Genomic DNA, 16,965 nt, shown 5'->3' on the forward strand with positions numbered 1-16,965 from the left:
AAAGGGGATGTTGTCATCAATCCCGAGTTTGTTCTATGGGAAGGAAAAGACCAGTATATTCTTAGCTGGCATATCACTTGTCTCTATGAGAAAATGCTATTAACAATCTACGGCTTGAATACTTTCCATTAGGTGTGGATTGAATTGCCTGCCAATTTTGCATGCCCTTCTCGGACACACATCAGTCAATGGCACCAATTGCAAACTCTTCATAAAGGAACTAAGACTTGCTTTGAGTATCTACAAGAAGCCAAGTCCCTTGTTGATGAACTGGCTCTTGTTGAAAAGTCAGTTGATGAGCAAAAGGCTCGCATACCAACAATAACGCCACTTGGAAATCAATTAATTGTTAGTTGACTCTATGGTTCGCCTCCCCAACCTTATTCCTCTCAGAACAAGACCCAAGAATCTCATACTTTCCTAAGAGAGATTACAGCGGAAGACTTTCAACTAAGGGATAGAGATAGCAATAGTTTAAACCATAATAACAATAACCGGAGTAAACATAAAGTATCATAACATAACTGGATCTCCAAATATATCGGTCAGAGACCAATCATCAAAATAAAATACAGACTACTAGTGATTGTTCTAAAATAGCATCAACGCCTAAGCTAAACTAAAGATAACCTAATCACAATCTCGATTAACTCCTGACGAGTAGTTCCTCTAGCATCCCACATGAATTTGAACCACATAGGGTCTAGATTCTCAAAAATGACTTGAATCAAGTCCTTTACCATCACTAATTGGTTCTTCGAATCCATCATCTACTAGACCAACTATGACAGCATAGGTTTTCATAATGGAGGGAAAAAAAAAATACAAGAGTAAGTCTAAAGACTTAGTGAGTAAAAATGCACGTGATGCTTATGCCATTGGAATGATGAACTCAATTGTTGATAAATTTATGCGACATTGTGACATGACAGCTATTCGTGGATGTAATATAACTATAATATATGCTGTAATTATGAGAATCAAGTTATAGTTCAAATTGTATGGTCTACCCGAGATATTACATCTTTTCAGAAGGGATGACACTGTCTCGAGGGACCTATAATACAATGTTGGTGCCTCAACCATTATACGCCACCGTTCATAACGCTAGTAGTACGACCGAGTCCAACCTCGGGTGGCCCACGTTACTAATGATATACGTTCTATAGTGACCCACCAATTATGACTGCGTCAGTCATGAAACAACCATTGGATTCAAGGCCCATATAACACACCTTCACTTTTGATCATATAGTTAATATGTATAGTAAGCCCATGATCGTTACCCCACACGTACCGGTGTACTATGTCATACGATGCAATTAATCTTATCTGTCTTATACATCCATCCACTTACAAATCTCATAATGTTCATTATCTTGTTTAAGCAACATATTTTCACAAAAGCAGAGTTCATAGTATATCAAAATGTGTTTCATGAGAGTTGTAAAAATGCATGTTTGGTACACAAAATAATCGTGCAATGCGAAAAAAATAACGGCAAGTATTATGTGAGTTTGTATTGACCTGGGTCGTATTCTTCCTCCAAAAACTCCTCCAATTGGCCCACAATCCTCAAATCTGTGCAAATGCCTATTATCAGTTCTATGTTCGAGCTAAAATGAACCCTAGGCCTAAAACTTAAAAAATAGAGGTTCTGTGTGGTCAACGAACGTTCAGCCAAATTAGGCAAACATTTGGGCCCGAGGTCAAACGTTTGGCCAGAATGTTCAAGGCAAAAATCTCATTCTTGACCAAACAGGTTTCTAAGGCTACAAAAGGGTTTCTAACGTACTCTAGCTTAAAATAACATCACTATAGAAAATAAATATGCTAAACGATAACAAAATGCTAAATCATGCTAGAATCAAGATTAAAACCTAGAATAACAATATAACCTCAAAAAATACAACCAAGCTTATGAAATACTGTCTAAACATAATATTAACTAAGTAAAACACAAGTTATGACAAGAAGGTTACCTATCTTGAGCAAAACCTCCAAGAAAAGCTCTCATCCTTCTCTCAAACTCACCAATCACTCAAGCAGAATTTCTCAAGGTCTTAAAAGGCAGAATGGTGTTTAGAAGGGCGTGGGAGGGGGTATTTATAGGTTTATAAAAGCTAAGGGTCCTATTGTGACAGTTTACAGTGCAACGAACGTTCGGTGGTCCATGGCCAAACGTTCGGTGGTCCATGGCCAAACATTCGGTGTACTGTGTGTACAGTGTTTCAAAGTTGCAGGCGTACGTTCGGTCATTATCCAGCATGTCAAAGTTTGGTCAACAAAAGTTTGGTGTACTATTTACCCAGCAGTTTCTTGGTTTTGGTCTTGATTATTCAGTGGTCTTTCTGGCGAACATTCGGTGAGTGTTGAAAAACCCTTAAAACTTCTCCAAAACGGCTCCTAATAAACCAAGAACCATTGCTAATCCTTTGACTAAGCTAATCACAGCTTAGTAATTACCCGGGGCATTATACAAGCAATCCAAAAGACAATTAACTATATCTCGTTCAAGCACAAAGGCTGAGTACAAGTCCATGGCCATTACCATTGCCGAGGTATATTGGTTGCACATGCTTGTCAAAGAATTGCAAGTCTCTCTTTTCTCTTCACCGAAGCTATGGTGTGACAGTCTTTGAGCCATTGCCTTGGCATCAAATGCTATCTATGATGATCGAACAAATCATATATCTGTAGATTATCACTTCATTAGAGAAAATGTTTTGCACAAGGATATTGTGACTCAGTTAATTTCCACCATTGATCAATGTGCTAATATCTTCACAAAAGGCTTTTTTCCCTCTCTGTTTCTGGAACTACGTGACAAACTCATGATTTTTCATCCTCCCATGAGTTTGATGGGGTCTGTTATGAAATCTGCTACAACCGATAATGATCAAGACTCCCAAGTGATTTAATCTTCCCAAGAGTCCTATTCTGCTGCATACTCTATTCCTGTTATTGCTAGTGATCAACATCATCCATCTATGAATAACACATCTACTCTAGATAATATTCCACAACTCTTCTAATCATAATAGATGATCTCATGATCCCTTAAACTTCTAGAATGTATTTAGTGTTTGTAAAAAATTGTAACTATATGTAACTCTTACGTATCATTGTTAGTTAGCATACTATATATAGAACAGATCATCAACATGAGAGAGTAAATCACTTCTCTCTATTATATTTTACTTTTATAAATACATGTGGCATATAAACTACACTTTAATATATTATGGAATTTCTTACCACATATGCATTATTAATATTAATATTATTATTATTATTATTATTATTATTATTATTATTATTACATACCACATATGCATTATTATGCGATGGGAAAGAACCATTTTTTTTTTTTTTTTGGGGTGAAATATGTGACGATTCTAAGTAGCAACACTAATTAGCTATCATGGCGCCGGAATAACATGTAATTGTTGGCGCGCAAAAGTGCATGTGTGCAAGGTGATAAGCAAAAAGACGAATGTGAAAGTCAACTCCGATGAAGAATCTTATTGGCAAATATAGGTGGAATCCGACTCTCTTCCTCATCTTCATCCTCATCCTGTAGGGATGGTCGTGAAAGCTGTAGAGGCTCTATGCTATGGGAGGATGGTGCAGCGTCCCCTGCAAGGTCAAAATCTTGGGTGAAAGCACTCATGCTGATGAGGTTATTGGAAGCAGAAGAGTTGTTGGAGAAAGCAGGCTGTAGCACTGCAATGTTTTGATGCTGTTGTTGTTGTTGCTGCTGCTGTGAGTTCTGAATGATATTTGTGTATGCAAACCTGCTATTTATAAGCTGAGTTTGCACCATTCCTAGCTCGCCTTGCAGAGATGCCACCTGAAGATTTACTAGTAGTTTTTCTCAGTACTAAGAAAATCTTGAGTGGATTTCATGACACAATTTGGATTAGGGTAATACTATTTAATATATTGCTATACAATTGTCATACAACTGGGATGACATGGTTATAAAAATTAGTCTTTAGATTAGCAAGAGCTTGTAAAGAGAATGGTTCAAAGTGTAATTATCCCTGCTATACACTACAAAAAACAAGATGGTTACTGACGTGGCAAACAGTAACCAAATTTTGCCACATCAGTAATCATTGACGTGCCAAAAGTGGCACGTCAACAATTTTTTTTTTTTTGACGTGTTGAATATGACACGTCAATATTTATTGACGTGTTACATTCAACACGTCAGGATTTCCTGAAGTGTCAATATTTGACATATCATGAAATTTAAATTCAATTTATTTTTTTTAAAATTTAATATTTAAATATTTATTGACGTGCTAAAATTAGACACGTCGAAATTTATTGACGTGTCATTTTGATACATCAATATTTCTTAAATTTGTTTTTTAATAATAGGTTTATTTATATTATATATATATATAAATATAATATATATTATATATATTTCTGACGTGCTAATTTAGCACGTCATTATTTCTTTTTTTTTTTTAATATCAGGTATATATATATATATATATATATATATATATATATATATATATATATCTGACGTGCTAGTTTTAGCACGTTAGAAATTTCAAACGTGCTAAAACTAGCAATTCAATATTTATTATTATTTTTTTATATCAGGTAGTTTATTTATATTATATATAAAAATAATATATATATAATTTAAATATATATTATATATTTCTGACATGTTAAAACAAGCACGTCAGGAAAAAAAAAATAGTGGGATATTCAACTTTAATTTTCCCTCTTCTTTCTCTCTTTTATTATTTATTCTTTCCACCATATCTTCTTTTTTTTTATTTAATTCCGGATCTTCTTTCCCTCTCTCAATCTCCCTCTTCTTTCTACAGGTAGCAAAAGCTCTTCTCTCTCAATCTCTCTACATGGCAGCAGAGCTAGAAGAAAAGCAGAAGAAGAAGAAGAAGAAGAAGAAGAAGAAGAAGTAAAAGAAAAGGAGAAGAGAAGAAGAAGAGAAGTAGAAGAAAAAAAAAAAAATGGAGAAGAGAAGAAGAAGAAGAATAGAAGAAAAGAAGATTTTTTGGGTTTTTGAAGATTTTTTAGGTTTGATGTTTGGGTTTTTGATTTTTCAAATTGATTTTTTGATTTGGGTTTTTGATTTTTTGGGTTTGGGTTTTTGAACATGGAGGAAAGAAGAGAGAGAGAGAGAGAGTGAGAAAATAGAGAAAAGAAAAGAGGAAGAGAGATGGGGAGAGTAACGAAAATGGAGAAAAGAAGAGAAAATGAAGAAAAGAAGAGAGGGAGAGAGCTGGGGGAGAGCTGGCCATGAGGGAGTAACAAAAATAGAGAAAAGAAGAGAAAATGGAGAAAAGACGAGAGGGAGAGAGCTGGGGGAGAAACACGGTGGTGAAAATAATTACAAATATATATATTATTTTAATTGAAAAATAATTTAAATTAATAAAATTTTTAATTGAAAAAAAAAATCCAGAAAAAATTTTTAAAAATAAAAATTATTATTTTTAATAATTTTAAATTATTGACGAGTCAATTTTGACACGTCAGAAAATTTGGATGTGTTAAATTTAACACGTCAAAAATTTTTCGTTTCTGACACCCATAATTTTAATGCTGAAACACGTCAAAAATGCCCCGTCATGAGGATTTTCTGACGTGTCAGACCACCTGACATGTCAGAAAACTTATGTCAGCAAAAAATTGGTTTTTTGTAGTGATATCATCTCAGTCGTATGCTAGTCGTATGATAGTTGTCTGCCAATCTACTAAACAATATTTCACTTTTTGTTAATATACAATGGATGCATGGGTGTAAAGAGACTTTCTTCTATTAGGATGCGATGTAAAACCCTATTTTACAGTCATCAATAGAAATTTAATACACCAAATATAATAGAGAAAATACTATATCTTTAATTCAAATCAATCATATGAGCTTTTTCATTCATTCTAATCCAACGCCCACTATTCACCTTTGAGTCCCTGACACTAGAGTCTCCAAAACCAATTAAGATGGCGATTCCTCTAGTTTTGTCAATGGTTTTGTCAATTGATACTTTGTCTATGATGTATTTTGTCAAGAGAATGAAAATTATTTCATGTGAAAGTTTATATTAGTTTTTGGTGTTTCAAGCTGAAGTGTTTGTCTCTTATTGAAAGGTGCAAAACACTAGATTTACACCACGACCTAATTGAAGTTATTCTAATGATTAAATAGTCATGAAGGCTCTAATTGGTCTAATGAAAATGATGTTAGAAGGTTTAGCCATGAAATTAAGAAAAAGAAAAAGAAAAAGAAAAAGATTAAAAAAAAAAAAACATTTAAGGTTGCCAGGCAATCAGTATCAACCTTTTTGCATAACCAGTGCCCAAACTACTGAGCCTCAAAATCATTCTCCATTATTTCTTTAAAATATTCCAATAATTCCTTAAAAATGAAATTTTTATTCCCTAATTTTTTTGTTAATCATTAAAAAATTATTTTGTGAAGAAAATATTAATATAAGATAAAAAGCAATCATTGTTAATAAACATACAAAAAATTTCTTCATCGCTGCTAAAAAAAGAAGAAAAAGAATATCGAACCTGTTGTTGTAAAGCGAGTATGGTGGACACGCAACCATAGACAGGATCCGACAACCTCGCCTGAGCTTCATACGATATTGTAACGACAGCATCGTGTCTCCGGTTAACCGGTATATGCAACAAGAGCTTCGACACGTTACTTGCACCAAACACCTTGTGCACGGCTGCAAACCGAGCTGCACCTTGGTCGGAGCCGAAGTGGGGTGCGAATATACACCCACTGATGCACTTCCTCCTCAAGAACTTGCATGCCCCACACGGAGCCGGCGGCGCCACCACCGGATCTACCTCTGCAGGTGCGGTAGCACGCTTTCCAACGGCCTTCCGTCGGGTTCCGGATGCTCCATCGGCTAGTGGCTCGGCCATGGGAAAAGAAAAGGGTGTTGTTGGGTTAGATTGAGGAAAAAAGGAAGGTGGTGGGATTGGTGGTTATATGAGAAATGGAGAAGTGCACGTTAGTCTCGTGAAAGGGTTGCAAGGTGAATGTGGTAAGCTTTTTCTTTTTGAGAGAGAGAGGGAGAGAGAAAGAGAGAGACGTTATGGTTGGTAAAGAGGGAGAATGAGTGAAATGGGAAGAGTCTGGTGTGAGGTGCACGAGCAAAGGGAGTGACAGTTAAGGCTAATGATTATAATATTGGTGTTTGTTTCTCAGTCTTTTATATGGTTTTGGGGAACCTTTTTTTTTTTTTTTTTTTTTAATTGAGTAGTAAAAAGTAATTGAAGTGATATTAAAAGTAAGAATGTTAGGGAATTGGAAAAAAAAAAGTGGAATTTTTTTGGCCTTTGCCAAACAAGGCCTAAACATCCCCTTCTGGGTTCCTATAAATTTGAGTTGGCTTTTAGAATTACCATTAAATTTGTAATAAATTATTACTATTAAATTTTGATCCAATAGTAATTTTAAAAGTCACACCAATTTTAATGAGACACAAAAAAATACAATAAGAATGTTTAGCATTACACCCTTGTGTTTTTTTAAATTAATTGACGTGACTTTTAAAATAAGCATTTAAATTAATAGTAAATTTAAAAGTCATGTCAGTTTTGAGAGGACAAAAGAGATGCATATAATATCGGCGTTTAGCCATTACTCACTCACACACACACACACACACAGATATATATATATATATATATATATATAAACTGTAAATAAAAAAATGTATGAAAGTTGAAGAAGATGTTGTCTTCTTGGGAGGGCGCAAGATGTGTGCTACGGTTGGCGTGTGTGTGTGTGGGTGGGATGTAGTGTATGTGAAGGAGAGACGTGCATGGGTTTGATAGCATGACAAGAAGCATACGCACGTCCTTTCCAACTTCCTTTTTCTCTTATCCAAATAAAACATGACTAATCAAATAGGAATACAAATCTCAGTTTAAAACACAACAAAAACTACTGGATTAGATTTCATGTTTTGTACTACACGTGTAACAAGCCCATTGGAACACATATACAAACCTTAATTGGCCAATGAAGATAATGAAAGATTTCTTAAAAATAAAAGTAGTTACATAATAACTAATGACGTAGCCAAGAGGGATGAGGGGCCCATGGCCCGGTCCTCAAGCCCCTCGTCCTCCATATATATTACCAAGCCTCCAAAAAAATTACGTGAACTTTTTAAGAGCAAACCTAAGTTAGCTCTTCCCAAAAAACGATACTCTAAAAAATTGTTGGGAATTGTATTTAAAACTCCAATTGGTTGATAAAAGTTTTTGGAATAGAACAAAAGACATATACATATATTCTTATATGGTATATATATGGATTACGTATTATCCGAATATATGCATGTAATATACCTAAGATGTATTGTATGTGAGTGATAGTGTGTGTATCACAGAAGATCATACTCAAAAGAACCTTGCAACTTATAAAGCTTATTGTTAATAGTTGTAAATGGAATTGGGAATTCCATCTAAACTATAACATGTTAAACCTCAAGAGACTTATCTTCGTTATGAGAAGCATTGAGACTTCAGGTTAATATGTTGGGATATAGGCAAGGTTATATCATACACTGAACTGGACCACGTGAGTCATCAATTGTAAAATACTGTTATAACAATTGATTTACGTGCACGATGTCTTAAACATTTTATTCTAAATCCTGAGAAGTAAGTGAACTCCTATTGCGGTCAATAAAGCTCAATACATTGGGTAATCATATCTAATATTGTGGGAACATGAACTTTAAAAAGGAATCCGAATCTTTTGTCAGTAAACAAAGAGATAAGGAATATTCTCCTTGTTTTAGATTTAATGGGAAAGATAATCTTAAAAGCTTAGGCCCAAGTGTTTTCAGTAGTTACATTGAAAACTTGTATATGTACGAGGTGAGATTTAATCTCACAGAAGTACATAGGGATAATCATGAATTTAAATCAGTGACTAAAGTAAAAGAGGTGGTGAACAAAGTGACAATTAGTAAGACTTTGGTTCAACTAAAAAATGATTTCATGGAAACGTAAAAATGTAATAAGCACATCATAATGATTGATTGATTAAATAAAAAATAATCATTAGAGAGTAGTCGCAATTCTTTAGTGAAATTAATTGTGATTAAATAGTGTTGTGTAATATGATCTTGAGAGATATATTCACATGCCTATTAAGCTAATGATATTTTACCTTAGGACCTTTGATAAGTGCTAGAATATTCATATTTTCAGCCCTTAACTTGCATGTTTTAATCCTTTAGTTTTGGTTAATTAGGCCATTTTACTTCCTTTTTGTATTTTCTTTGTTTTATAGGCTTTTGGAAGAAAATAAAGCGTTTCTGGAAAAATTCCAAGCTTAAAGGGAAAATTGGGAAGATCTAGAAGATATGGTTAAGCTTAACCAATCATGGTTAGAGTTTAATCAAATAAAGGAAATGATTAATTCGGAATTTCTCAATTTGAAGTCAAATCGGATTGGATGCAAAATTGGATTTTGAATACGTCTCGGTATTTTGGCCATAACTTTCAGCTCAGATATCCGATTGAGGTGATTCAAGCGGCATTGGAAAGATAACTCAAACTTATACAATTCATTGTGAAATATCACTTTCCCAATTCGGAGCGTCGCAAGGCCAAAATCACGCTGCAAGATAGGACCGCAATTTTGGGCGAATCCTATTCCGATTTGGGCTTAGGTTTTCTTTAACCTAATTGGGCTTGGACTTAAATCTCCGAAATTCCTAGGATTACTAGGGCTTCTAGGACTCTCCTAAACCCTATAAATAGACCTCTAAGCCTCACAATTGAGGGGATCAGACGAAGACGCGCTGGGGGCGCCGTTCTTGGTCGCTTTCCGTGTTTTCTGGGTTTTTGTAGCTTGGAACTCGAATTCTTTTGTAAGTTTTTAATTTTAATGAAGTAATTTAGTTTCTTTATGATTTCTTTTGTCATGAGAGGCTAATTTTTCAACTAAGGTTGAAGATGAAGCCTCACCATTGATTAGTTTTATATTTTTATGTTTCGTTCGTACAAATCCGTCGTTTAATGTAATGTATGTTCGTTTCAGTTCAATTGTGTGACAAAATTGTGATTGATTGTTGTTTATAAATCGTGAAAATGTTGGATATTCGTTGTGTTTCATCCAACGGATACATCGAATGATTTGATTGAGACTTATATCCATTGTGATTTACGGATACAATGGATGATTTGATCTCAATTGGATATTCGTTGTGATTTGTAATAGAGATGGATTCATCGAATGATTCAATTGGTTTATAAAAAAACAATAGAACATATATAGGGTTTAATTGTTTGTCGGATGCATGAATGAAAACATAAGAATGTATGCTTTGATTTGGTGAGGTGAATTCTAAAACCTTAGTCGTTTATCTTTTGATTATTTTTATTTTATTTAGTTTATGTTAGTTTATTTTCAAAATCAAAATCATTCGGAACTAAGATATAATTGATTTAGATAGAAATTAAATTTCACAAACACAATTCCCTATGGATCGACCTCGCACTTGCACACACACTATAGTGCACACGACTCGTGCGCTTGCGAGTACAATTAAATTTGTACATCAACCTTCTTTGAATTGATATAAGTTGACTGGAAAAATATATTGTTCCTCAAGTATTTATTTATTTACAGGGATGTTTTATTTAACAAAACATGGGTCAAAAGATTTAAGGGTTAAATACTAAATACCGCCCTAAGGTTTCATTACTTTCTTTTTTCCCCCTTAGGGTTTCCTTTTTATCACACGAGGTCCTTGTGCTTTTGATAATAGACCAAATTAGTCCTTCTGTCAGTTGACCGTTAGTTGACTTAACGGAATTCCACGTGGACCAATCAAATGTTGACACGTGACACCCACTTAATTTAATTTTTTTTTTTAAATTAAAACATACATATATATATATATATATATATATATATATATATATATATATATATATATATATATATATATAAAAACAAAAAGGAAAAAAAATTGGGGGTGGCTCCCTTGGCCATTTGGGGGTGGCCGAAACCACCCCCAATGGGTACTGGGGGTGGCTCGGCCACCCCCATGGAGCCTAGGGGGTGGCCGAAACCACTCCCAGTGGGTACTGTGGGTGGCGGACCTAGGGGGTGGCCGAAACCCACCCCTAATGGTGGTTGGGGGTGGTTTCGGCCACCCCCTAGGCTCCATGGGGGTGGCTCGAAACCACCCCCAGTGGGTATTGGGGGTGGTTTCGGCCACCCCCTTGGGCACCAAGGGGGTGGCTCGGCCACCCCGTTGGAGCCAAGAGGGTGGCCGAAACCACCCCCAACCACCATTGGGGGTGGCCGAGCCACCCCCAGTACCCACTGGGGGTGGTTTCGGCCACCCCCATCCGGCTAGATGGGGGTGGCCAGGCCACCCCCATGGCCAAAGGGGGTGGCTGAGTCACCCCCAAATGGCCAAGGGGGTGGCTCGGCCCCTCCCAATTTTTTTTTCTTTTTATTTTTTATCTTTTAAAAAAAAATACATTTTTTTTTTAATTTAAAAAAAAAAAATTAAATTAAGTGGGTGCCGCATGTCAACATTTGATTGGTCCACGTGGAATTCCGTTAAGTCAACTAACGGTCAACTGAGAAAATGACTAATTTGGTCTATTATCAAAACCACAGGGACCTCCTGTAATAAAAATAAAACCCTAAGGGGGGAAAATAAAGTTATGAAAGACCAGGGGGGGTATTTAATATTTAACCCAAGATTTAATCTTATTGGTTAATTGGATAAATGAATTAAATAGAAGTACTGGGCTTATAATTTAATTCATGCAGGCTAATGAATTAAAATAAGCATTGGGCTTGTCATTTTAATTCATTGGGCTTGTTAAATGACTTTGGGCTACATTGAATTAATTCTAAGTTGCTAAAGTTATTTAAAGGAGTATTGGGCTTGAGGATAAAAATCAAGCCCAAGTGATTTAAATGAAGTGGAACTGGACTAGGGCTAGAAGCCCTAGTCTAGATTCATGGGGAGAATAATTCTCCCCATGGCAGTGTGGCACACAAGGGAAAGGGAGCCAATTTCTCCCTTGGCTGTGTGGTATGGTAAGGGCTGGGATTTTGAATCCCAGTTCCACTCCGATTAGAACTCTGTCTTCTCCACAACACCTAATACTATAAATAGAGGAGCAAGTAAAAGCATAGTTTATACCTTTGGCTTGGAGCTTGTGATTTTTGTGAGAGACAAAAACACAACCTCACTCTCCCTCTAGAGTTGATACACGACCATAAGGGCAATTTTGATTCTAAATTTATGCTTCGGTTTTTCTCTTGTTCTTGAGAAAAACATTGTGAGCCCACACTCACACTCATCTTTAGTCCTCAAATAGAAGATCCTATGAGGAAATATTTAAACCTTTTGATGGAAAATCTTGAAATTCTTGATGTGAGATCAAGTGTTCATGAAATTAGTGAAGAGCATAAAGATGTTCTTGAAGAACACGAAGAACGCGATGAAGGCAAGATAAGTTTGGATGAATACATGAAGTATGCAAGCATGTTGAAACTTCAATAACTCAATCCAACTATGACAGAAGAATTGAAGGATACTTCTATGACCTCGTGCCTAGGTGAGTTTGAATCTACATATAAGTAATTATAACTTATATGTTTGTTTAAGATCTAATTATGTTTATCTTGATGACAAAAGGTCTTGGGGATCGTTTTAATCCGCTGCGTATAAAAAGGAAACTTTTGAAGTTATATTTATGTGTATTTACTTGTGATGTTTTATTTTATGAAACATAGGCCAAAGAGATTTATTAATCTAAATGGCCAAGTTTGAGAAATTAGACTTAGGGAATTAAATAGAGCAATTGGGCTCATGATTTAATTCCTACATGCTAAAGAATTAAAATAAGCTTTGGGCTTTTTGCTTTTAATTCTTGTAGCTAGTAAGTAAACTTTGGGCCCAAGGGAATTAAATCCAAAGGGCCAAAGTTAAGTTTAAGGAACATTGGGCTTGAGGATGAAACCCAAGCCCAAGTGCTAAACCAAGAGGAGTGGGCTAGGGTTTCAAACTCTAACACTAGGTGCATGGGGAGAGAGTAATCTCTTCCCCATGGCCGTGTATGTGTAGAAGGGCAAGGAAGGTCTTTTGACCCCTTGACCAAATTCTACTATGACTAAGGTGTTCAAAACCCTAGTCCCACATGGTTAAGAATCAGTTTTCTCCTGAGATCCCAGTAGTATAAATAGAGGTGCCAAGAAGAAGCAAAGTACGAATATGCATTGAGTGTGGAAACACATTAGACTTACAGAAGAATTGAAAAATTGTTTTCTTTCTTCTGAAAGTAATACATGGGTAAGGGAGATAATTGCTCTCTAGGTCTTTGCTTCTAGTTTTCTCTAGCCTCTTAAGAAAACAGTTTGAGCCCACACTCTCAGTCATCGAAAAAAAGATCTGATGGAAGAATTGAATCCTCAACTCTTGGAGAATCTTGAAGTTCTTCGAGAAATCCAAGAAGATGGAATTCTTCATCAAGATCCTTTCGAAGATCAACCATAAGTTCATCAAGAATGCGATGAACATGAAGAACGTGAAGAACACAAAGAATGCAAAAAACATGGAATGAGTATTGAGTCATACCATAAGTTTGCAAGTTCGTTGGAACAACAATTGCTCAGCCCTACATGTAAGTAATATTACTTATATGTTATTAGATCTAAGCATGTTTATCTTGTTGGCAAAAGTTCTTGGGGATTGTATTTTTTAATCCGCTGCGTAAAAAGAAAAAGAAAATTGAAATTTTTGCAAACGATCCCAATAAATGGTATCAGAGACATCTTTAAGAAAACATGTTTTAGATAGTTTTTTTCCAAAATGCTCTAAGTCTGATTGATGGTTCCAAATTGCAGAACATGTTTAACAACATATAAGGTTCTGGTCTGGAACGTATCAAGTCAATTGGAGCGTTTTTGGTACTTTAATTTTAATTTACCAGTTAGAACAGAGTTGCTGTTTTTAACAACAAGGGATGCTGTAAAGTACAAATTTTTATAGATTGTTTATACAAATCTTAAAGTTGTTTGGGTATTTGTTTTCACATGAAAAATTCGTGATTGACACAATGGTTTGAATAGATTCGCATTTCGATGAAAACCGAAAAAGATATGAATCGTTCATGATTGGTCGACAGATCTGGAATTTTCTGAAATCCAGCAGGAACTGTTTTATCACGATTTTTTAGTATGATTTATGAGTGCTTTAAAATTGAAGTAATAATTGATTTCGCATGTAAAGAGATTGGTTGATGTGTTGGAAAAATTGAAACAGTGTTTTAAATTTTTTCTCAAACACGTTTCAACAAGTTTTCCAAAAGGAAATAAGTTACAAATTGATTGGATGTGTTTAAGAAGAATTTTGAATTTTATTCAAATTCTTGGATTAAAAACACATAAAGATGAAATCAATTAAAGTTGATTTTTGAATGCATAGTTGCATGCTATCATTGATAGCAATAGAGCTTTGTATTAATGAAACATGTTTGCATTCATAGTTTTGTTGTTTGGTTGCATAGTGATTTAATCACAATGCATGCTAAGATATGAGTTTAACTCATAACTAAGCAAAAAGGTGAACCAAGGGTTGGACCCTAGATTGCACCTTAATGGGTAGTAGCCGTGGATCTAATCCATGACTAAGGTATCACTTGGATTGATGACCAATCGCCACTCAAGGAGAACAATACCTAGGGGCGGCAAAGCCTTGGATTGACTAGGGTTTTCCCAAAACCTAATCCTAATCCATAAATCCTAATAATCAAGGTCCAAAAATCCTTAGCCTAATATTATGGGATCTCTTTCCCAAGAATATGATAGTTAATGATAATTTCCAAAGGAATTGTGATTGCTCAAACATGAAAGGGAAGTTATGAATAAGGATTGGTTTAGGAGTAGGAACTCCATAAACCTAGACATGATTCCAATGGGAATAAAATGACCTAATTTAATTAGGGTCAAAGTGTCTGTTTGAATGAAAAGTTTCCATTAAATGGAAAGTCTTTGGGGTTGGTGTAATCCTTAAAATAAGGAATGGGAGTTGTACCTCCTAAATCCTAATACATGGCAAAGTTTATGTTAAAAAAAAAAAAAAAAATGGTCTCCATGTGGGATTGAGTTGACCATGTCATATTATTTAGGACTCTTATTTTAGGAAAGTAATTGGATAATTTATTTTAACAAATAAAAGGCCTACACTTAATAAGATAAGAAACCTAACCTAATTAGGTTCTCTTATAAGATTAAGTTGGGTAATCCAACTATAAAGGCAAATAGAAAAAAAATCTATATTTTCTAAATATCAAGTGGATGAGAATTAATTATTTTAATTCTCGTAGTCTCCATCATAAATCAAAGTGTAAAAAATGATGTATGAAGCACTTCGCCTTCGCCATGGGCCTTACTCCCTACAAAGAGTGTTTTGTACTTCATAGATTACAAAGGTATTTCTTTAAGGGATAGAAGAGATGTAATTATGTATTAATGACGATCACGCTAATGTGGTGTTACTTGACAATCACATCGAATCTAATTGATGGTACACACTTAACTGACTTAAGGTAATAATCTCCCTACGGAGCTATGTTATCTTAAAGTCAGAGACTACAGTAAGATGGCAAGATGTTAACATCATAGGTTGTTAATTATGAGATGGTAGTCTCGCCTAGGTTATAGTGATAAAAAATGCCTCACCTTGGCCATGGGCCCCGCTCCCTATGAAGGGTGTTTTTAATTAATTAGATTGGGTTGTCGTTGCAATATCATTATATATGTTTTATGATTGGTTTTCATATATATGTTGATTTGCTAAATATATGTTCTAAATATTTGTTCTTTAATATTTCAGTTTATCAATCATATGGTCTTTATGAATTGCCTATAAATCCTATTCGTCAAATATCTGTCATTACTGATTTGACATATGAAGATCGGAGACAAGAATATATCTTGTCTATGACATTGGAGGGGCATAATCTTGTGTAGACACCTACTCTGGACACTACTAAATGTGACATGGAAACATACAATCAGTGGGAGCATGTTAATGATGTGGCAAGAGACTTCATCTTGACATCATTGAAACCTGGGCTTTATGAGAAGTTGAAAAAATTCAAGTATGCTTCAGATATGCTGGAATATTTAGAAGCAAAGTTTAGGAAGGACTATCATATTCCCAAACAGAAAAGTGATACAAAAGTGACTAAGACGGTTTCAGTTAACTATGAGATAGTCAAACTGAAAGAACTTGGTCTGTTAGATGTTGGATTGGATAGTCAATCTAGGATTGATAAGATCCTAAGTTCTGTTATAAGACGTTAGAAGGAATTTAGATGTGAAATCAAAGGCAAAGGTGTTTGCACTACGTCTAAATTAAAAGATAATGCAATGGAAAGCATGATAGAACCATTGTCCGGTATGGATGTTGGTAGCTCTTCAGACTCAGAGCCAAAAGGCAAAGAGAAGAGTGGATCCAACACCGTTGGCAAAACATTTTCCGAAGGTATTAGTAAAGCTCAGAAGAAGTCCAAGGGCAAACCCAAGGGGATTTGCTACTACTGTAAGGAGGATGGTCACTAGTTGAGAAATTGTCCCAAGTATCTTGCATTCATACCTTCAGGTAAAAGTATTTTTTTCTTAAAAAGGTAGATGTATTCAGTAGAAACCCTCCAGTATTCCTAGTGTGTGGAGTTAAGGCTAATACATGTCTGCAAAAATGGTGCACAGGGGTTCCCCGAAACCAGAAAACCAAGAAGAGAAAGCGTAAACCGTGAAGTATGAAGATGGAATGGAGATTCTGAGAGATGTCAATAAATCATCAAGATATAGACTATGTAAAAATTAGAAAATAGAGATTTTCTAAAGAATAAATTGGATATTATATAAATATGCAAATTGTAATAAAGGATTGA

General features: G+C 35.1%; 1 protein-coding gene across 1 annotated transcript; it reads right to left on the reverse strand.

Moving 5' to 3' along the window:
* Positions 1-3,505: 3,505 nt before the first annotated feature.
* LBD20 (LOB domain-containing protein 20) lies at positions 3,506-6,933 on the reverse strand. The gene is made up of 2 exons (XM_059572821.2): positions 6,568-6,933; positions 3,506-3,853 (listed from the first exon to the last, which is right to left on the reverse strand). The coding sequence occupies exons 1-2, from the start codon at positions 6,931-6,933 to the stop codon at positions 3,506-3,508; spliced, it is 714 nt and encodes a 237-aa protein (XP_059428804.2).
* Between the last annotated feature and the right edge of the window lie 10,032 nt (positions 6,934-16,965).

Source organism: Corylus avellana, chromosome 10 (assembly GCF_965113065.1).
Source record: "Corylus avellana chromosome 10, dhCorAvel1.hap1.2, whole genome shotgun sequence".
Taxonomy (NCBI): Eukaryota; Viridiplantae; Streptophyta; class Magnoliopsida; order Fagales; family Betulaceae; genus Corylus; species Corylus avellana.